At 33.3% G+C, this 24,833-nt stretch overlaps 1 protein-coding gene across 1 annotated transcript in view; it reads right to left on the bottom strand.

The window, feature by feature from the left end:
• Positions 1–24,833, bottom strand: part of LOC126890515 (ATP-dependent RNA helicase DDX3X-like) — a 117,553-nt gene that overhangs the window by 42,644 nt on the left and 50,076 nt on the right. Inside the window, exon 4 of the mRNA XM_050659512.1 lies at positions 541–878. Within this exon, the coding sequence (XP_050515469.1) occupies positions 541–878 (338 nt within the window). The remainder of the gene's footprint in view (positions 1–540; positions 879–24,833) is intronic.

Here is a 24,833-nt window from a genome sequence, read left to right on the forward strand (position 1 = left end):
TAGTATGCCGTATCTGGGTTTGTATTAATCGTAGAAAAATTATAAAATAAAGATTTTGTTTGTGTTTGTAAAAGATACAATTTTGACATCTACAGTTTTTTTGATTAAATACATATTTTTCGAGTTATTCTCAAAAAACCCCTTAAAAAAGTCTGATTTTTTGTCGAAAAACTGTTACTTTCAACCGCGAATAACTCGAAAAATATTAGTTTTACGAAGAAAACGTAAAGAACATTTTTTCCTTAGAATTACTTTTTCCATCAAAAAGTGGTTAAAATGTAATGAAAAATTCCCACCCCGGAGATGGGGTGGCAACTACCCTCAAGGTTTTAGCGTACAGAGGCATGATATAGAAAGTGATCCTTGGGCTATTCCCTACCTTCTGTGAAAATTTCAAGTAAATCCATTCTGGACGAAAAAATTGCGAGCCAAAATGCTTCATTTTCTGGCCTAATAATTGTCATCCAAACAATGGCTTACAATCATGACTAACCTGTTTTAAATATAGAATTATAATCTAGTAAAAAAACATATACTCACACTACACATGGTCGAACTCTTGATCTATAAGAAAATTTCTTGCTTTCGTCATAAATTTGCGTAGCCAATTCTCTCGTCGGTGCAAGGACCAATCCTAGAGGGAACTGCTTGCGTCTACTTCTTCCTTGTTGTATGTTTGGCGGGCCATTTTCGAACATCTGATTCAAAATGGGTACCAGGAAAGCGGCCGTCTTGCCGGATCCGGTCTGTGCACACGCCATAACGTCTCTCTTCGATATGATTATCGGTATCGCGTACTTCTGTACCGGAGTGGGGGAATCGTAACGAGCCATTGTAATGTTGCTGCGAATTATTTCTGTCAGCTGTACTTCCTCAAACTATAACAAAATAATATATACCTACATTGACAATACACGGGAATTCAGAATATAGCAAAACTTTCAATAAAAAATCAGTTTGTAATAAAATTTTAGTTTTATATTTTTTTACCAAAATACACTGCGCGTCATAGAAAACGGGCACCCTAAAAAATGGGTCATTTTTGATGTCGCGTATCTCCTAAACCTGTTGTCCGATTTAAGTGGTTTTTTGAATATGTTATAGCCTTATTCTTTGTCAATATCCCTGTAATAAAATTTTTGCTAAACAGGTAAATGTTCATTGTATATCGGGTGCCCGAATCAAACTGTGTTTTTTTCTCAAAGTTCGCAACACCCTGTGGAATATTCTAGAACTTATAAAATACTGAAATTAAAACCCAACTATAGCCTCAGGTTTTCTTAAGATTCTGTTTTTTGATTCATTCGCTTATGTTGGATAATACAAAAGTTATGTACTTTAACAACTAGCCATGTTCTTCATCAGTACAGGGTGTTATAAGTCTAATGGGTTTTAGGGACTAAATAAGTTCGACAAACTTTAAGGGGTAATTCTGCATTAAAAAATAATGACAGTTTGCTTGATAAAATCATATCCGCAAATGCTTCGTTTCCGAGATACGGGATGTTAAATTTTTTCTTACAAACTGATGATTTATTTATTGTTTTTAAACCGGTTGAGATATGCAAATGAAATTTGGTAGGTTTTAAGTAGGGCTTCCAATCCCGCAATACCGAGATCTCGGTATGGCGGGATCCCGCGTCATTTTCCAATCCCGCGTGATGCGGATTACAGGTGCGGGATCCGCGGGATTTGCGGGACTGAAAAAAGCGTACATTACTCCTATAGCTACGCTCAAAATTATCAAAAAACTGTCTGCGCCGTATTTTAGAACGACGTAGAAATGTGACTGCACTACTGATTTATCTCCAAAAGCCTCGTAGTTACGTAGAAACTGTTCATCTCCCACCGAAAAGTTCATCAAGTAAGAAACACGTGAGAAACAATGTAGAGGTTCCATCATCGGGTTCCGATCTTGATCTTACATTGCAACAGGAGTTAGAGTTAACTATATCGTCAGCATGTAATGTATTTACTTTGCCCGTCGCCATCTCGAGCTAATACACTTAAGTCCATTATTAAAATAGAAATAACTCTATGAATCTCGGGAGTCAATGGGAAAATATCTTACATTTACATATAAAGTCTAAAAAGGAATACCGTCGACGTGTGGAAGCCGAAAGGGCATTTTCTGCTGCTGGCTATATTGTGTCTAAAATACGCAGGAGTTTGGCAGATGACAGTTTAGATTTAGATATTGGCTCGTATGAATAAAAATAAAGATGTAATTTATACTCCAAATTTTGGAGTGCATACTCCACGCGGTAGTATCTACTCTTATGTACGGTGAGTAGAAACTCATCACATCAACATATTTTTATTCATATAAAATGTAGTATAAACTTATACTTTATGCTCATGCCCATGAAAGCGTACTTGGAGTTTATACTCCGTTTTTATTCATACCATCCAATATGTTGTGTTTCCTTTGCAAACATTTTCAACTGAAAGCTTGAGCTAAATAATAGTAACTTATAGCTAAGTAATATAGCAGCTAAATTAGTAAACTATATTAATTTTCAGTTAAAAATGGATGTTTTTGGTTGATTTTTAAAATTTTGTCGGTGTATTTTTTGAAAATAGATTTTTTGTTTTTCCAGTATTTGTTACTGTTTTTTGCGAAGAAAAAACAGTTTTTATCTCATACTAATAGTAATATCACGTAATACTTAAATAAATGTGGAGTTAGTTGATTAATTTATTGTTTTATTTGCCTTATATAAATATGAGTATTTTCAATATGCGGGATCCCGCAAATACCGAGATCCCGCGGGATTGAAAATTCGTAGTCCCGCAAATACCGAGATTGAACTCAGGCTGCGGGATTGGAAGCCCTAGTTTTAAGAGATGGTCATTGCGCATTTTTTGACATGCAACTAAGAATTTTATATTCACCATTGGAGCGCATACGGGTAATATGACCGATCATATTATTCGTATGCACGCCAATGGTGAATAAAAAATTAGTAATTGTATGTCAAAAAATGTTCAATAACTACGTCTTAAAACCCACCAAATTTCATTTGCATATCTCAACCGGTTTTAGGGCAATAAATAAATCGTCAGTTTGTAAGAAAAAATTGAACATCCTGTATGTCGGAAACGAAGCATTTGTGGACATATGTTTATACAGCAAACGGTCATTATGTTTTCATGCAGAATTACCCCTTAAAGTTTGTCGTACTTCTTTAGAAACACCATGTACTGATAAAGAGCATGCCTAGTTGTTAAAGTACATAACTTTTGTATTATCCAACATAAGCGAATGAATCAAAAAACAGAATGTTAAGAAAACCTGAGGCTATAGTTGGGTTTTAATTTCAGTATTTTATAAATGCTAGAATATTCGACAGGGTGTTGCGAACTTTGAGAAAATAACACAGTTTGATTCGTACACCCGGTATACAATGGAAATTTACTTGTTTAGCAAAAATATTATTACAGGGATATTGACAAAGAATAGGGCTATAACATATTCAAAAATCACTTAAATCGGACAACAGGTTTAGGAGATACGCGACATCAAAAATGATCCATTTTTTAGGGTGCCCGTTTTCTATTACGCGCAGTTTAGTTATTTATGAAACAGTTCGTGAAGTATGCTTTTTGCGAACGTACGCGATGTTTAGAGCACGAGCGACAACGGAGCGAGTGCTATACATATCGCGTAAGTTCGCAAAAAGTACTTCACGCACAGTTTCATACAATATTTTATCTACGATAAATAAATAAAAAAACTGTAACTCTTCGTCACTGGAATTTATTTCTATTCTACAATTTTTAGAACTTTGACATTTAAAAATTCTAATTTCTTTCAAACCACAAAACTGTCAAAATTTTTGTTGTAATTTATTGCTCATTATGTCATCACCATGACAACGCGAAAGTTAAGGATATTTGATTATATGAAAGTGTGTCAAAAACAGTGCGAAAACGTAAATCCCATTTAAAATACATTGTTACTTCACGCACACTTTTTAAACCCTTCACGTACTGCTATCTATAATGACAGTTTTCACAAACTAAAAACTTATACATAATATGACATAGAGTAGATAAAAGAATGTTTTGAATTGAGGAATGCTGTGAATTGTGGAATTCTTATTTTTGCACGATGCGTATGTTCCCAACTGGCCTATGACAGATGATGAATAACTCATTCCATTTCGAGGAAGATTTGCTTTTAACCAATATACCTATTTCAAGTAAACCAGTTAAATATGGAATCGAACTTTGGGCTATTTGCGACGCTGTAACATCTTACGCATGGAAATTACATGTTTATGAAGGAAAAAAAACTAGAGAAACAGAAAGGATAGAGAAGTAAGCGTCGGAAACGGATGATACGACGATGACCTATAATTGTTTTCTACATGACCGACGTCAGTGTCTTGAATGGGCCTATCGTCACATTGAGAAATTTTATTATTTACTCTGGAAAGAAACTGGGTGGTTATGAAGACGAAAATGACATCACACAAGAAAAAAATCCAGGTGTAATATGTATACATATAAAGAGGACAGAAAAACAAGATTGAAGTGTGTAAACTATGATATATTTATTTGTGACAAACATTCTTATAGTTAATTTTTTCACATATTAGTTGTTTTTAGTTAGTCACAAGGTAGACCGGGCTGTATCGTCGCCCCCGCTAGCGAAATTATTCCGATTAGATTTTTTTGCACAAACTTACTCAAAAAGAGGTCCTTATAACATATCCACAGGGTGCCGGGCGGTGCCGTGGTCGAAAAATTGTTTAAACAATTTTTGAAGATATTCTTCTTTAGCGGCGAATCGATTGAGGGTAAAATTTGATTGATCCCCGCGCATGCGCACACCGACAGTATGGTATTAGTTGTTATACGGGCTCTGATTGGGTGTTGAAATTTTGAAATGATCTGTCAATAATTGTTCAATATGGAGGTTATCGGTAAACAAAAATATTGTATAATATTAGTTTTTATTTATGTGTGGACAGAAATAAAATCAAATTTATAATTATAGTGACTTTTTAAATAGTTTTGAAAAGCCGCAGGTACGTAATTCTAAATGTTTCAGTTGGAAATACCTAATAGTTTCAATACTTATCTATTTGGAAAATGTTAACAAAATAATGTAGTTACCTATTAGTAGGCAATGCTTTAATTTACATAATCTGATTACGAACAAACTTTCTACAAATTTTCATCTCATATATCGTTTTCTTACTCTATATTTTGTTGTATTTTATTTCGACAAAAATCAAACTAATAATTTTATTAATTTCATATAAATTTATGGTGTAAATGTTTAGTTTGTGTATATTCCCACATGACGTATACGAGAGTTTGGTGCAGTTTGAAATGGCGTCAACTTTCGTACGGCGCGGTAGACGTGAAGTGGGTTCAAGCCCCAAGCAAGTTATTATTTTTTTATTTTTTTTTTATAGATTTTATGATTGTAAGTATATTATTATATAATTTTTGAAGATATTTTTCTTTTTTGAAAGTGGTAGATAAAAAAGTTAGTTTGATTTTTAAATAAAATAAGTACAAATGACCTTTTAAATACATTTAAATACACATTCTTTTTATTTTTAAACAAATTCACAAAAATAATTTTTTCATTTCGATGAATATGTTTTTAGATAATTTGGGTCAGTCTGAACAAAAAAAGTCTCTTGTCATTTTTCTTTAAAATTTATTGTTGTGCGATGTTATATGCGATTAAAAATTTGAAAAATGCGAAAATAGGCATTTTCAAGGTCATTTCGATTAAAAATTATTATTATGAAATTCAAAAAGGGACCAAATCAAGTTTCAAACCCCTTCTTCAAGGTCCTGAAGAGATTTTTGTCATTCTTTTATTACAAAGCTGTTATTTTTAATTATTAGCAATTAGCGCTACAGTTCAACTGTATCGTCGCCCCCGTTAGCGAAACTATTTCGATTAGATTTTTTTGCACAAACTTACTCAAAAAGAGGTCCTTATAACACATCCACAGGGTGCCGGGCGGTGCCGTGGTCGAAAAATTGTTTAAACATATTTTTTTAACAAATTCACAAAAATAATTTTTTATTGCGAACGATTTTTTTAGATAATGTGGGCTATTCTGAACAAAAAAGGTATTTTGTGATTTTTCTCTCAAATTGATTGTTGTCGGGTTATGGCCATTTTTGGCATTTTTCAAATTTTAAATCGCGTATAACTCGACAAAAATCAATTTTAGAGAAAAATCACAAGAGACCTTTTTTTGCTCAGAATGTCCTAAATTATCTAAAAAAAAATTGTTCGAAGTGAAAAAATTATTTTTGTGAATTTGTTTAAAAAAATTGTTTAAACAATTTTTCGACCACGGCACCGCCCGGCACCCTGTGGATATGCTATATAGGACCTCTTTTTGAGTAAGTCTGTGCAAAAAAATCGAATCGGTATAATCGGGGGGCGACGATACATCCTGCACTAAAGCGCTAATTGTTAATAATTAAAAATAACAGCTTTGTAATAAAATAATGACAAAAATCTCTTCAGGACCTTGAAGAAGGGGTTTGAAACTTGATTTGGTCACTTTTTGAATTTCATAATAATTTTTAATCGAGTCATTAAGCCTTGAAAATGGCCATTTTAGCATTTTTCAAATTTTTAATCGCATATAACTCGACAACAATCAATTTTAGAAAAAAAAAATGACAAGAGACCTTTTTTATTCATAATGACCCAAATTATCTAAACAAAATTGTTCGAAATGAAAAAAGTATTTTTGTGAATTTGTTTAAAAAAAATTGTACAATTTTTCGACCACGGCACCCTGTGGATATGTTATAAAGGCCTCTTTTTAAGTAAGTTTGTGCAAAAAATCGAATCGGAATAATTTCGCTAGCGGGGGCGACGATACAGCTCGGTCTAATGTAAATATATTTTATACTTTATCAAGCGCTTTTTATAAATTTATAAGGGTCCAATGGATCCCAATGCTAAGTAATGCACATATTTTTTTCGGTAAACGGAAGGTTAACTATTTCAATAGTTATGTCCACACATGGGCAATTAAAAATGTATAAATGTTAGACAAATATTAGACAGTAATTTCTAAAAAAAACTATTACTTTGTTTCTAATGTGTGGCTTATGATTAAAGACGCCAAAAATTGGTTGATTGTATGTTTGTTCAACTAAGGTCGAGGTCGGAAATCTTACAATATGTTGAAATACTTCACATGAGGAAGATGTAAAAACTATTTAGAAAGTATTTGTTAAATTCAAAGCTCCTTCATGGGTAATTCATTAACTGACTATATCTTAATAATTATTATTGTTTATAGTTATACAAAGGTGAAATTCCTGTAACTATAAACAATAAATAAAATATACAAAATATTATAGTAAGTTTACAAACATCTAATTTCCACATCAAAAATTTCGATGTTTATAAAAAGTGTTTAAAATATTGTTAAAACCAGTTCAAAGCACCGAATTGATATTTTTTATTTGGTTCTATTTTTATAACAACAATTAAAAAAGTGATAATCTGAAAATAAGAGTTCCTATTTGATAAAAGCGAATGACCTAATTTTTTTATGTAATTTGAAGCCTACATTTTTCTAAATAAAAAATTGTTTATACATATTTTTTATAATATAAAAAACGATTATGTCTGTTAAGATTGGGTCATTTCACGATACTGGTTAGATATTGTATTTATATAGGATTAAATTACAATTATTGATATTTTATATATTATTAATAATCTTCTTGGAAGAACGGATAATCGGAAAAATTGACAGCACACTAGAGGAATCACAAAGCGGTTTCAGAAAAGGCATAAGCACCCAGGTAGTACATTATTTGACGGTTTTTGCTGTAAATTTTAAAGAACCGTTTGGAGTGACATGAAATTTGGCATACGTATAGCCAACATGTCAAAGAAAAAAAGTGATATTGTACCGATGAGTGCTTTTGCCCCGGGGGCGAGTTTCACCCCTTCTCGGGGGTGAAAAAATATATGTCCAAAATAAGTTCGGAATTCGATAAACTGACTAATTCTAAGCAACTTTTATTCTATACAGTTTTTTCACAAGTCAATATTTTTCGAGTTATTTGCGAGTGAATAATAATATGTTCATTTTTTAACAAAACAAACACGTTTTTAGACAATTTTTCGCAAATAATTCAAAAAGTAAGTATTTTATCGAAAAAACTATTCTTAGCAAAAATTATATAGCTTGTAAAAAAGTGAAAAAAAAATGGTGTATACATGAAGTCTCTAGACCTAGTATAAGCAGAGTTATAGCTAAAGAAAAATGGGTTCATATTCGCCAAATTTCAAATAAATATATTTCAACGTGAAATAACCAAAAAATGAAGCACTTTTTGGAAAAAACTCATTACAACTTTTTTAAAGAGTTTAAAAGGCTTTATTTCTATTTTTATAAAAAAAGATTCTAGCATCAAATGTAAGCAAGTTACGCTCAAAATACATTTGGTCCCTTTTGATTTGGCAAAAAAAATCCGCTTCACAAGTTGCTTTATTTATATTGTGTTTATATGATCTGTAAGTTTCATTGATTCAACGTGCGTATTTTTGAAAAAAATTGGTTTTAAAGAAAATTTTTAAAGATTTTAATTAAAAATTTATACTTAAATAAATTTATACTTAAATTTATAAATAAATACTTAAAAATTATTAGAAATACCAAAAATCTCAAAGAGTAATGAAATGTACGTTTTGCTTTTCTGGATATTTTAAATTTTTTGTTTTCCTGTTAGACAAAAATTGGTTATGCTATGGCTGTTCAAAGTTTGCAAACACTCGGGATTACTGACTCGTTCAAGCCATTTTAACTACAGCCTTTTCAAAAATAAGCACTTTGAACCGATGAAACTTACAGATCGTATAAAGATTAAATAAGCAAAGTAACTTGTGAAGCGGTATTGTCCTTTTCATGATCATTTTTCAGTGCGTAACAAATGATAGGAAAAAAGGTAAGTCCGTGATAATACACATTTATGACATTTATTCTATTTTTTTTTTTCTGGAAGCCTTTTTTTTTATTTATATCTTCTAATATTTGTGGTTTTCCTTGTTTATTGGTTTCATCTGAAACTCTTGTGCATTATTGTTTTCACCCTATTTTAAAAAAATGTGAAAACGTTGAATTATCCACGTCCGTCCGTAAACAACACTCCTCCGTCATTATACCAGGTAGAATGACAAATGAGATGTCGATTCAAAGCTTATAATCCAAGGATGGTACTAAAGGTGAGAAATTTGACCTAGGGCTTCTGGTTTTAGAAATGTCACCGGAAGTACTGTTTTAATGTCACCGGAATAGGACAAGCGATATATTATTCGACGCGCCTTAGCAAGACAAGAACAAATATATACGTACGGTTTCATGACTGTCTGTCCGTCCGTCAACGAATATAACTCCTCCGTTATTTATACAGATAGAATGACAAAAATGAGGTGTCGATTGAAAGCTTATAATCCAAGGATGGTGTTAAAGATGAGAAATTTGACATCGGAGTTCCGGTTTTAGAGTTGCAACCAGAAGTAACGTTTTAAAGTCACCGAAATAGTATAAGCAATATATATATATATATATATATATATATAAGAAATACTGGATATTAGTGACTGTCGATATAAACAAACAACTAGTTTATTAGGGTTGCAGTCAGAAGGTTGGCCAGGATGTTAAAGAAACACTCTTTTGACTTTTTGTCTAGCTTTCGGAATGGTTTTATTCCTTTTTCAAGACTCTGTAATATAGATAAAAAGAAATATGTAAATTTTTATAAAATATCACAATTCGTCAGTTCAACTTACTAGTCGTTGAGATTATTTAAAAGCTTTATGACCCTCAACAATACTAACACAAACATAGAATACAGAAAACAATGGACAAAATACATTCTAAAATTTGGTAAGGATGGTAAATTTTTATATTTATTCTATGACATCTTTTGATGGTGTGTTTTAACTCTGATACATAGAGAACAGAAAGAAAAAACAGTCAGATTAAAATGTAATTAGGTGTTTTTAATATTGTATTTATTTTCAAAAAACCAATAGGCCCATACTGGGTAATTTTTATTTTTAAATCTGTCTTAATGGTATGCAACCTGTTATGCACACAGATGTATTGTGTAGTGCATATGTATAAGAAATATTTATTTTATTTTTGATGTTTTTCCAGTAAGTAACAATAAATATTGCTCAGTTTATCTATGTCAGACTTTTTATTTATGCAAGACTTACTGGATTTTATCAAACACATTTCCAAGAAAACACGTTTTGAATGGTTTGTTTCTTTGGCCAAAATACATGAATCTTCGAAATTAAACTCATGTTTCAAAGTTAATGCATGTTCTGTAAGTGCACATGCATTTATTTTATTGGTTTTTATATCACTACGATGTGAGATCACCCTACTGTGGAAATTGCGAGATGTTTCCCCGATGTATACGTTGTTACAATTGGAACACGGTATGGAATAAACAACATTCGAAGACTCTTGTCTTGTGAAGGGATCCTTTGTTTTTGAGTATAACTTAGAACGTGTGAAAACGGTATCTAAGTTATACTCAAAAACAAAGGATCCCTTCACAAGACAAGAGTCTTCGAATGTTGTTTATTCCATACCGTGTTCCAATTGTAACAACGTATACATCGGGGAAACATCTCGCAATTTCCACAGTAGGGTGATCTCACATCGTAGTGATATAAAAACCAATAAAATAAATGCATGTGCACTTACAGAACATGCATTAACTTTGAAACATGAGTTTAATTTCGAAGATTCATGTATTTTGGCCAAAGAAACAAACCATTCAAAACGTGTTTTCTTGGAAATGTGTTTGATAAAATCCAGTAAGTCTTGCATAAATAAAAAGTCTGACATAGATAAACTGAGCAATATTTATTGTTACTTACTGGAAAAACATCAAAAATAAAATAAATATTTCTTATACATATGCACTACACAATACATCTGTGTGCATAACAGGTTGCATACCATTAAGACAGATTTAAAAATAAAAATTACCCAGTATGGGCCTATTGGTTTTTTGAAAATAAATACAATATTAAAAACACCTAATTACATTTTAATCTGACTGTTTTTTCTTTCTGTTCTCTATGTATCAGAGTTAAAACACACCATCAAAAGATGTCATAGAATAAATATAAAAATTTACCATCCTTACCAAATTTTAGAATGTATTTTGTCCATTGTTTTCTGTATTCTATGTTTGTGTTAGTATTGTTGAGGGTCATAAAGCTTTTAAATAATCTCAACGACTAGTAAGTTGAACTGACGAATTGTGATATTTTATAAAAATTTACATATTTCTTTTTATCTATATTACAGAGTCTTGAAAAAGGAATAAAACCATTCCGAAAGCTAGACAAAAAGTCAAAAGAGTGTTTCTTTAACATCCTGGCCAACCTTCTGACTGCAACCCTAATAAACTAGTTGTTTGTATATATATATATATATATATATATATATATATATATATATATATATTTTTTTTCCCTGGAAGCCGTCTGTTGTGAACCGGTTGAACTGCAGCCACTTGGCTTATTGTACATCTTCCATTGTTTATGAAACCCATTCCAGAATTCTGGAACCCTGTACCAGCTTGTACAGGTCTAGTGGGTGGGTGCCATATAATTTTGGAGTCATTTCGATGTCTCCGAAAAGTGTTTGCCGCCTCCGATCCAATGCCTCACAGTCATGCAAAATATGGTTGACTGTTTCAGGTTCTCTGTTACAGAGTCTGCAGCTCAAGTCTCCATGAAACAGCCCCATTGTATGCAGGTGACCCTTAACTGGCGCATGTCCAGTGAGAAAACCTGTTATGACTCTGAGCTGATTCCTGCTTGTTTTCAGCAGTAACTCAGCTCTACTAGCACATGTCCGTCCGATATACATCTTGCCATGTGTTTGACCGGGTACACTCTCCCAGTGTGAGTTGTGTTGGCTTCGGATCCAGGCTTTTTTTCGTTCGCGGACGGTGCTTTTTGGCACTCCCACGGCCGGCTCTGGACCCAGGTATTTTGTAGCTGATGCTCTCTTGGCAAGTGCATCAGCTCTTTCATTGCCGTATATTAGTGATGTTGAAAAAGTAACTATTCGTTACAAAGTACTCGTTACTTGCGAATACCGAAAGTAACGATTACTATTCAGAGAAACAAATCGTTACTTTGATTACTCTGATTACTTCGTACCAATCGTTGATTACTTTGATTACTCTGATTACTTTGATTACTCTGATTACTTTGATTACTTTGATTACTCTGATTACTTTGATTACTCTGATTATTTCGATTACCCTGATTACTTTGATTACTCTGATTACTCTGATTACTTTGATTACTCTAATTACTTTGATTACTCTGATTACTTTGATTACTCTGATTACTCTGATTACTTTGATTACTCTGATTACTTTGATTACTCTGATTACTTCGTTACTTCGTACCAATCGTTGAATACTTTGAATACTGTGATTACTCTGATTACTCCGTTTACTTTGATTACTCTGATTACTTCGTTACTTCATACCAATCGTATCAGATCGAGTATCGACAGAGCGAGTATCTACTTTGATTACTCTGATTACTTCGTTACTTCGTACCAATCGTATCAGAAGAGTGAGTAACGATTATTGTATCTACAACCATTACACTTGATTACTTTCATACTTTCTAGACTGACCGTAAAAATGTGGAAATGATAATGTTTTTACAGTATGTTCAATGATCAACAACTTTAATTTTGTATGCGTTGCATTGGTTTTATTAGAATTAGACCAGGGCATTTATCACTAAAAGCACCAGAATAAATTGATTTTTAAATAGAGCACCTAGAGACTTGCGACTTTTTGCGTTGTGTTCAGCATGAACTCAAGAAAAAGGTTACAATAGGAAAATGGGTAGGAATTAGAAATGCATAAGTGCATTTGAAAATGTATAAAATGCATCCAAAAGTGCATAAACATGTCAAAATCAGTATACGGTCAGATTTTGTTATTCGGGGGGTTTTTGGGGTCACTGAACATGGAATATGCAATCAGAACTGACCTCCGAAGTACCTCTGGTATCCAGGGTTATTCAAAGGTACGTCATCTAGAGTTTAGAGGGTTTTTGTCACTTAATTGATGCAAACAGATTACTCGAGGGTTTTTACGATCTTCTTTAAATGCCACCATCTCCGCTGCGGAGGTCGGCAATCATCATAGCTATTCGTATTTTAGAGACGGTTGCTCTGAAAAGTTCATTTGATGTACATCCTTACCACTCTCTCAGGTTGCGCAGCCATGATATTCTGCGTCTCCCTATGCTTCTCTTTCCTTGAATATTTCCCTCCATAAACAATTTAAGCAAGCTGTATCTCTCTCCACGTGACATATGTCCGAGATATTCCAATTTTCTTATTTTGATGGTATTTAGGATTTCCATCCCTTTATTCATCTTTCTCAGAACCTCTTTGTTTGTGACGTGTTCTGTCCACGATATTTTCAGAATTCTTCTGTACACCAACAGCTCGAATGATTCTAGTTTTTTCATTGATGCAGCATTCAAGGTCCAAGCTTCCATTCCATAAAGCAAAGTCGAGAAAACGTAGCACCTAGCCAAAGTAACTCTTAGCTCCAACTTCAAATCTCTTGTGCAGAGCACTTTTCGCATTTTGTTAAAATTTGCTCTAGCCTTTTCTATTCTGATTTTGATTTCCTGTAAGTAATCTCCTGTGGAGTTGATCATTGTTCCAAGGTATGCATATTGGTCGACTCGTTCGATATTGGATCCGTTTATGAAGAGATTTTCGTTATTTCTTTGAGTTTTCGATATTCTCATAAACTTTATCTTCTTGACATTTATTGTTAACCCGTATTCTTGTCCAAACTCCGATATTCTGGTCACTAGCCTCTGAAAATCCCCAATATTTTCAGCTAAGATGACAGTGTCATTCGCATATCTAATGTTGTTAATGGGAACACCGTTTACCTTTATTCCAGCTGTTGCACCCTCAAGAGCTTACTTCAAGATCTCTTCCGAGTAGGCATTAAAAAGAATTGGCGACAACATGCATCCCTGTCTCACTCCACTTCTGATTTCAATTTCCTCTGACAGCTGATCGTTAACACGTACTTTTGCTCAATGCTTATAGTATAAATTCGATATAATCCTGAGGTCATTTGTGGTCTATGTTCTTTGATTCCAGGACATGCATTAATTGTTAATGTCGTACTTTCTCAAATAATTTATTATAGTCAATAAAACACGCATATATATCTTGATTGACGTCCAGGCACCTTTGTATAAGTATGTTAAGTGAAAAAAGAGCTTCACGAGTTCCCAGGCCTTTGCGAAACCCAAATTGCGTATCATTAATGTATGTATATGTCCAGTTTATGATATATTTATAAACAGAAACATATATTCATAAACATATAAACAAGTGTACATGTACAACTATACGCTTTCAGTCGAAAGTACTACGGACCATAACAAATGCATCTTCTTGGTTTATATCAAACAGGGAAGTCCGAGACGATCCCAAGTAGGCACAGTTAAGGAAATAGTAAGTGAATACAGCAGCCGCTATTTGGTGAAATTGAAAAACCACCCAAACAATCTTGCACTAATCCTGATAGATAATAGTGAGCACTGAATAGAATAGAATATAATAGAATAGAAATATGCTTTATTGTCTTGAAAAAATTTAACAATTTTATAGACAAAGCTTACAAGAATCATAAATAAAAACAATAACAAATACAATAACAAATACAATTTACTAAAATTATACAAATCGTCAATATAAATACAACATAATAAAGTCAAATAAAAATCAGTAACAATCTATTGCAAAATTAAAAAAAAATTGCAAATTGCGTAATCTACCTTAAGAAATTTAATAAGAAATTTAATAAGTTATTTAATAAGTTATGCTGCTGCATATGACACTCAAATATAGATTAAGATTCTACTTATACATAACAATACTGTAATTTCTTAGTTATTGGTTAAGAAACTCTGCTATTGAATAATATGGTCTTTCAGATAAATAGGCTTTAGTCATTTTACGGAACTTGGGGAAAGATGTTGCAGATTTAAGTTGTAGAGGGAGATGCTTGTATAGTTTTTTTGCAGAATATAATATAGATTTCTTTATTAACTCACTGGACGGGATCGGTAAATAGATGTCAAAAGTAGAATTTCTGGTGGAATAGTCATGTCTAGGTCTTTCTGGAAAAACATGTAGATGTTTACGAATTAAGCAAACAGTTTCTAAAATATATAAAGAAGGTAATGTTAGAATTCTGTGATCTTTGAAGTAGCTTCTGCAATGTGTTGTTCTTCTGAGGCCAAACAGATATCTGATTGCTCTTTTTTGCAATTTAAAAATAACATCGGATTGGGCAGCTGTACCAAAACCCCAAAAAGGCAGACCATATCGAAGATGGGACTCGAACAATGAAAAGTATGTTATTTTGGAAGAGGCTAAATCCATTTCCTTAGAGACAGATCTTATTGCAAAGCAAGCTGAGGATAGTTTCTTGCTTAACACATCGATATGAAGGGACCATTTAAGGTTGCTATCTAAAAAAATACCAAGAAACTTTACAGAATCAACGATACTGATCTGGCTGTTATGAAGAGGTAAGGGTTGAAGAGTTCCTTTATAGGGTAATGCTACTGTTTTATCTACGTTAAAAGAGAGTAAATTAGAATCTGACCAGGATTTTATTGTGAGTAGATCAGAAGTTATAGTAGCATGAAGAGTTGCGATATTTGAGTTGCTCCAAGTGATACTGGTATCGTCAGCAAAAAGAAAAACTTTTCCATCGATTTTTAAACTAGTGATGTCATTAATAAAGATAAGGAAAAGTAGAGGACCCAATACTGAACCTTGCGGTACCCCACATACAACATTTTTGAGACTAGAGTCTGTATCATTTGCTCTAACCAGTTGTTTCCTATTTTCCAAGTAAGATTGAAACCAGTTCAAAGAAATACCTCGAATTCCATAGAAATCTAGTTTTTTTATCAAAATGTCGTGATTTACACAATCAAAAGCTTTGGCATAATCACAAAAAACAGTGGCAGTGTGGAGATTATTGTTTAATGCTTGATAAACCTCATGTGGTACAGAAAACATGGCATCGGTGGCAACAGACTCGGAAACTGAAGAGCCACAAACCATTGGAGCTACCATATAGGTTCTTAGGTTCTAAGCGAAGTACTTAGTGTTAAAGGCACATTTCAATAATCTAAGAGACTATTGGAGTTATTGTTATCACTGGATAACAAATCCAAATTTATAGATAGATACATCCTTTTGTACAAACAAAAAAACATGTTTATAATTTTTATGTATGGATTCACTCACCATAGATAAAACCCTTATTCACCACCAACCCTTCTTCTATACCTCTATGTACGTTTAATTTAAAAATATTTACCTTATTCTGACTTCTCCAAAAATTAATAAATAAACGTCTATGAGGCAGTTAACGTGTTAAAATAGTTTAGTACCGAGAAATTGCGAGTCGTAAAGTTCCACGAACTTCCTTGACACGTTCTTGTGTTGAGTTAAATATCTACTTTTATTTATGGTTACGCATTAACAAAAGTGGTTTTTGAAAATTCAAAAGCCCCTCATAAATTTCTATTACAACATATGGACTTACAACTGAGCGACAGGTCTAGTTGTGCCCGTTACAAAGGAAGTTGAAGTACTTTTTTGAATTAGTGTAGTGTGTGTGATAAAGTTATTTGTCTTGTCTTGTCAATTGTGTATTATTCCGAATTTCGAGAAAAGTTGTAACGAATGAGCCATATGTCCCATATTATGGGAACCATATGTGTGCTTTTTGACCATCGAAATACAATGGACAAAAGGATAAAGGATTATTTTTTAATTTTCCACACTTGAGATAGTAGATTGAAAAAATCTACTAATTTAATAGTTGTAAAAATATATTTTTACTTCTTGTATTTCGATGGAGACTTTCTAATGTAACAAGTTCTTCTGTTACACAATTTTTTTAATTCAAAAACAATCAACAATTGAGCAGTGTTAGTTATATTGTTACTTTAATTAAGTAAGTGCCAATGAAAAGTACTTAAATTGTGAACAATTTTCTTTTAATTTAAGAAACATTGTTGTTGTAATAAACATTGATATAATTTCAATACATTGAACTGCTCTGCGTACAGACAATTTAAAATCTTCAAATTTTTAAAATTGTTTTGGTCAAATTGCGTTAAGGGGATGGGTACGAACTTTCGGTTTCAATGCTATTTAAATGGGATTCATTTTTTTCGAATCCTGAGAAAACTAATAAGTATTTTTGAAAAATTAAAACGCAGAATGAAATATTACGTTATTACCGAAGGCGAAGGTCCCTGTAAACTTCTATAATGTTTATTTTAATAAGTTACAGGGGCGAAAAAAAAAGGAGAAAATTTGGTGTGATTTTTAATTTCAAATATCTCACCCAAAAGAAACTTTATATTCATTCTAAGGGACTTTCGGCTCTCGGCAATAAAGTAATCTTTCATTCTGCGTTTAAATTTTTCAAAAATAGGTACTTATTAGTTTTCTCAAGATTCGAAAAAAATTATTATATTTAAAATACATTGAAAATTTTGGCAGGCGTCAAAATTTTGCATTTTGTTCCTTTCCCCTTGATAGATTTTTTAATGAACTACCCTTCCGTAAATGGTTTGTTATGTTAAGCAATCTATTTTGAAATATTAAGGACTTTTTGATTACTTAATGCTGAATTGTGTTCTTTACATTTTTTAAAAGCGCTTTGTTGTCCGTCTAATGAGTTTTGTAAAGAGCCAATTTTATTTTGTCTGAATTGAGATTCAAATTTATCACATTCAATTTTGTGTTTCATGTAGTGGTGAGGCAAACGTAATTTCTTTGAATAGGTACTCTTATAGATTCTTTGCAAATTAAGCATAGTGCTTTAATAAAATTATATAAAGAAATATTTTTTTAAAAATGAATAACCATTTTCAATTAAATATTTTTTTCTTTATTAATTAACTTTTCATTAAATTCACACTTTTTCTCATTAATTTTTTTTTCTGTGGCATTTTATTTATTTTTTCTATGATAAGACCTGAATTATTTTACCAAATTAAAAATAACTTGTATTACGTATCTACTCATTAAGTATCTACTGTCGTTGTAGTGAAATACACCTTCCCATTATTCTGTTAGCCCGCATTGTTGCCATCGGCCACATTTCGGCATGACACTAAGTTTTTTGATTTTTTCTAAAATTATATTGGTGCTTTGGCGGGCCTTCAAAAAGGCGCAAAGGGCCGCATGCGGCCCGCGGGCCAAAGTTGCCGACCCCTGCATACTGTATCGTATTGTATTATTCTTATTATTGTATGTTATTGTATTATATTGAATTGTATTATTGTATTTTATTGTATTGTATTATATGTATTATTTTATTTTATTGTTTTTATTTTTGTATTATAAATAGCTTAAATAAAAATAAAAAACTTAAAATATGTTTACATTTGTTAGAAAACCTAATTTAATTTAAAACTTGTTTATCTACAATTATTTGATATAGAATTTATTCTGTTAAAAATTATAAAAAGCAAAATGTGCCCGATATAATTTTGTACAGACATTAATTAATTAATAATCAAAAATGACGTTTTTTAATAAATTCTACTAAAATTTTTTCGGCCCGGTAAGATATTATTGTATATTTTCTGGATCATTTGAAACAAAAAAGGTATTTTGTAATTTTTCTTTTAAATTGATCGTTTTCGAGCTATAAACAATTTAAAACTGAAAAAAAACCACAAATGACGATTTTCAAGACCCAAAAACACAAGTAAAATATATTATTGTTGTAATCATCAAGTATCTAAATTCAAATTACTTAAACTTTTTTCTATCGGGTCTCAATTTTTGGCAAGATTTATTCTAAAATATTTTTTTTAATTGTTACGAACCTGCAAAACTGCATTAATAACTAAAAAACAAAGTTTTTAAATGAAATAAGCCCAAAATCCTTTCGAGAACTGATAGAAGAAGGTTTGAATTCAATTTAGGTACTTCGTAATTTCAAAAATGTTATTTTTTAACTATGTTTTTAGCCTTAAAAATTGCCATTTTCCTTTTTTTTGGTTTTAATTTGTGTTTAACTCGAAAATTATCAACAAGAGAAAAATTACAAAACACCTTTTTTGTTTCGAATGATTCAAAAATCTAAAATTCTAATAAATACCTACACGGGCCGAAAAAATTTAATAAGAATTTATAAACAAAGTCATTTTTTAATTATTAGATAACTAAGTAGTCTGGTCAAAATTATATCAGGCGCCCCTATTGTTATTTGTAATTTTTAAAATCATAAATTACATATCAAATTTATGAAAATAAAAGGCAAATATCGAGCAACTAGGTGATATCTGCCTTTTATTTCCATAAATTTCATTTATTCGAGCATTCAATCATCTCCTATTTTACATATAATCATTTTATCCATTAAACAGATCGGTGAAGGTCATTGTTATATCTGAATACCTATACAAAATACCTACCTACTGAGAAATACGATTCTCGATATGATTACCGGTACTCAAATACAAAAGTAACAAAAGTAATCATAGTAATCAAATCATTTTTATCCCTTAAACAGATCGGTGAAGGTCGTTGTTATATCGGAATACCTATAAAACATACCTACCTACCGAGAAATACGATTCTCGATATGATTACCGGTACTCAAATACAAAAGTAATCAAAGTAACGAATAGTGTAAATGATTACTTGTTATATGGGAATACCTATACAAAATACCTACCTACTGAGAAATACGATTCTCGATATGATTACCGGTACTCAAATACAAAAGTAACGAAAGTAATCATAGTAATCAAAGTAACGAATACTGTAAATGATTACTTGTTATATCCGAATACCTGTACAAAATACCTACCTACCTACCTACCTCCTGAGAAATACGATTCTCGATATGATTACCGGTACTCAAATACAAAAGTAATCATAGTAATCAAAGTAACGAATACTGTAAATGATTACTTATTACATCCGAATACCTATAAAAAATACCTATCTACCGAGAAATACGCTTCTCGGTACGATTACCGGTACTCAAATACAAAAGTAACGAAAGTAATCATAGTAATCAAAGTAACGAATACTGTAAATGATTACTTGTTATATCCGAATATCTACACAAAATATCTATCTACCGAAAAATACTCAATACAAAAGTAATCAAAGTAATCAAAGTAACGAATACTTGAAATGATTACTTTATTCAAAAGTAACGATTTGTATTGATTACTCGAAAGTAACTATAATCAACATCACTACCGTATATGCCCCGATGACCTGGAACCCATACCAGTATAACACTGTTATGTTGTGCCAGTCTATCAAGTTCTTGTCGACATTCCCACACCAGCCTAGAGTTCACCTTAGGGCTTATAAGAGCCCCAATGGCTGCTTGGCTATCTGTGCATATGTTAACCCGCTGCAGTTCGAATGCCCTCAGGTTGTTTTCTCTTGCACACTGCAAGATTGCAAAAATCTCTGCTTGAAATACGGAGGTACATTCCCCCAGTGGAATAGAAATGTTGAAATTTCCACCAATATAGAATATTCCTGCGCCCGAACCGTCTGCAGTTTTAGACCCGTCCGTATACCAGGTGCAACCCTGCAGTCTGTGTCGAGAGTTTCCTCTGTCCCATTCGTCTCGTGGGCAAATGTCCACTTGAAAAGGTACTTCAGGCATATATCTTGATGTCATATGGTCAGAAATCATCATCCATTCGGCATCATTAATTTCATTCGTTATTTTACTATGTCCTGATTTAACTGGTACGTTGCTCAGGTTTCCTCGCAGTCTATAATAGCCCATTCTCGCCTCACCTCTTATTGTTATATGTAAAGGAGGGAGATCCAGTAGTGCCTCCATAGCTGCCGTAGGTGTGCCCCTCCTAGCCCCCGTGATCCCGAGACAAGCAAGTCTTTGCACCTTGCTTAATTTGATGATTGGCACTTTTTTGCTGCACTTTTGGCCACCATACCACTGATGCATATGTAATTGTGGGTTTTACCACCATGTTATAAGTCCAATATACCATGTCTGGTCTCAAACCCCACATTTTTCCATGAGTACGTCTGGCTACCATTAACGTAGATACCGCTCTCTTCGTTATTCTTTCTATCTGCTGATTCCAAGTAAGTCTTGAGTCTAATATTATCCCGAGATACTTTACTTCACTCACCAGATTTAAATGTACACCATTTAGACTTAGAGGACCCAATTCCTCTGAATTCCTTCTTTTAGTAAATTTAATGATTTTGGACTTTAGAGGACTGATGTTAAGCCCTACATTTGAAGTCCATTCTGTAACAACGGTCAGAGCCTGTTGCATTCGATCTCTGACTGTACCATTAAATTTTCCGTGGGCTAAGATGACTAGGTCATCCGCATAGCCCAGGACGTGATGCCTATCGTTGTCGAGTCTAGCTATCAGGCCATCCATGACCAGATTCCACAATAGAGGAGATAAGACTCCCCCCTGTGGGCAGCCTCTGGCTACCTGAGCTGACACTGTATCCCCTAGCAACGTAGCATATATCACACGGCTTCTCAGCATGCAGTCTATCCATCTACAGCTTGTTTCGTCTATTCCTTTTAGACGGATCGCCCTTGTGATCGCTTCGTAGGAGGTGTTGTCAAATGCTCCCTCAATATCGAGAAATGCACCCAACATCACCTCTTGGTTTTCTAGAACGTACTCCACTCTCTGTACAAGATGGTGCAGTGCCGTTTCTGTGGAGACTCCCGCTCGATATGCATATTGTCCCCGATGTATCGGACTTTCAACCAATACACCATCCCTGATATGCCTATCGAGCAGTTTTTCTAAGGTCTTCAGTACGAATGACATCAGACTTAATGGCCGCAGAGACTTGGCCCTTTCCTGTCCGATTTTGCCAGGTTTGGGTATAAAAGCCACCCTTATCAGCCTCCATGCTTTTGGTATGTACCCCAGCCCTAAACTAGCCTGCAGTATCTTACACAATTTTTTGAAAAGAAGGTCGTTTCCCTTCTGTAGAAGTATTGGATAAATCCCGTCCGGACCCGGTGATTTATATGGCTCGAATGAGTTTATTGCCCATTTGATTTTGTCCTGGTTTATAACTTCTTTTGCCACATGCCAGTTTTCCCTAGAACCATAATTCATGATATCCAGTCCGGTTTGCCATGTGTCTAGTGGTATCAGTTTTGTCTCAGACTCAGGAAAGTGCACCCTGAAAAGCTCTTTCAGGGTGTCTTCACCATTCTGAGTGTATTCACCTGACTCTTTTTGGAGCGAGGGAATATTTATCTAAGGGTCCTTTGAGAGAACTTTATGGAGCCTTGCCATTTCTGAAGTCCCTTCTATCTCTTCACAATGCCTTCTCCACGATTCTCTTTTTGCCCTTCTCAGTTCCTTATTGTAGTCAGTCAGAGCTTTGCGATAATCGCCCCACTCGCCTGACCTTTTGGCGAAATTAAATTTTCGTCTAACCTCTGTCCTTTGATTTGCAAGATTATGATTCCACCAGGGAACTTTCCTGTTGGAATTCCTCACTATCTCCGGACAGTTGTCTTCGAACGCTGACGTGACAATCTCTTGAAATTGTTCGGCAGCCATGTCTAGGTCCAATGTATGCCTTATCTTCCCGTTAATCCTGCCTAAGCTATATTCTATGTCTGCTTGATATGCTTCCCAGTTTGTTTTACGAGGATTACGATAAGTTTCCTTGATAAGCTCATTGCCTGTCATTTCAAAACAAATGTGTCGATGGTCTGAAAAGGACACCTCATCTGACACATGCCAGTTTTTCACAGTTCTAGCCACGTTAGTCGTGCAAACTGTTATATCAATCACCTCCTTCCGTCGTGAAGTCACGAAGGTTGGTTTGTTTCCTACGTTTAATAGGTCTAAATTAGGTTGCATTATAAACTGTAGTACTGACTCACCTCTTGCATTGGTGTTTGTACTGCCCCAAGTCAGATGGTGCGCATTCGCATCACAGCCAATGATCAATTGCAATCCATTTTTCCTGCAATCTCTCACTAGCTGCTCCAATTCCCTTGATGGTGATTGTTCGGGATCATCATATGGGAGGTATGCTGATCCGAAAACTATCTGCTTCACCCCTCCTCCATCTATGATCTTCATCTTTACCGTGGTTAAATCCCTGGAACAGTGATTTATCAACGGCAGTGTTTTGATGTTTCGTTTGACTATTATGCAAGTTCTCGGGACATCGGCAGATCGGCTATATATAAGCTCTCCACCAATACCCGATAGACCTCTTATTTTGCCCTTGTAAACCCAGGGTTCTTGTATCAAGGCTACATCGAACCTTCTCATGGCGACAGTAAGTTCTGCCGAAGCTGACTTACTATGCTGGAGATTCGCTTGCAGGATTCTGATTGGAGCCATTATTCTAACATGACATTTTTGTTAAATCTGACAGTTGTCACATTTTATTTTCAATTTGAAATAAAAACAAATCAAATGTGTTTCTTGCATTTATAAAATGGTATTTTCTTTGATTTGTATAGTCTTATAAATTATACAGATTATATTTGTAATATTATGATCTAATTAAAAAAAAAATTATTTTTTTTATTATGGCGCCATCTATCGACACCTAGAATAACTAGAAGAAATGTTATAAAAATGTCACCGACGAAATGTAATCACCGACGTGCCTTTTTTCTGTCACATACAATTTAATGCGTTAGAAAGAAATCGAAAAACTGTGACGCACTGAAAGATGATCATGAGAAATACTGTAACGATTAATTTTATTTGGGATGCTAATCGCGATTCTTTTTACCAAAAAATAAAAGGGACCAACAATATTTTGAGCGTAACTCACTTACTTTTAATGTTAGAAGTTTTTTTAAAAAACGACAATAAACCTTTTTTTAAACACTTTAAAAAAGTTGTAATGAGTGTTCCCCAAAAAGTGTTCCGTTTTTTGGATATTTCTCGATGAAATATTCGATTTGGAATTTGACGAATAAGAACCTACTTTTCATTAGCTACAACTTTGCTTCTACTGGGTCTACACACTTCATATATGCACCGTTTTTTTCACTTTTTTATAAATTATGTTTTTATTAAGAATATTTTTTTCGACAAAATACTTTTTGAGTTATTTGCGAAAAACCGTCTAAAAACGTGGTTATTTTGTTGAAAAATTAACATTCACTCGAAAATAACTCGAAAAGTATTGACTTGGTGAAGAAACTCTATAGAACAAAAGTTGCTGAGAATTAGTCAGTTTATCTAATTCCGAACTTATTTTGGACATATATTTTTTCGCCCCTGAGAAGGGGTGAAACTCACCCCAGGGCAAAAGCACATATCGGCACAATATCACTTTTTTTCTTTGACTTATTAGCTATGTGTCTGCCGAATTTCATGTCAATCTAAGCGGTTGTTTAAAATTTAGAGATTTTGCAATATTTTACCGTTAAAGAACATACTAAGGATCATATATTTACAATCAAGCAAATAATAGACAAATATCAGCAACAGGAGAAAAACATGTATATGGCTTACATATACCTTAAAAAGGTTTTTGACACGGTACCAAGGCAAAAATTATGGGAAATAGAGAAGAGAGGTATTAGGTCTATCCAGCGTATGAAAAAAAGTTGATTAATAGCATGCTGAAAATTTGTTAATAGCTTAAGGGTGTCTAGTTGGACAAACTTTGATGTATGGGAACACTGGAACAGGGGAAGTTTTA

Source organism: Diabrotica virgifera, chromosome 8 (assembly GCF_917563875.1).
Source record: "Diabrotica virgifera virgifera chromosome 8, PGI_DIABVI_V3a".
NCBI lineage: Eukaryota > Metazoa > Arthropoda > Insecta > Coleoptera > Chrysomelidae > Diabrotica > Diabrotica virgifera.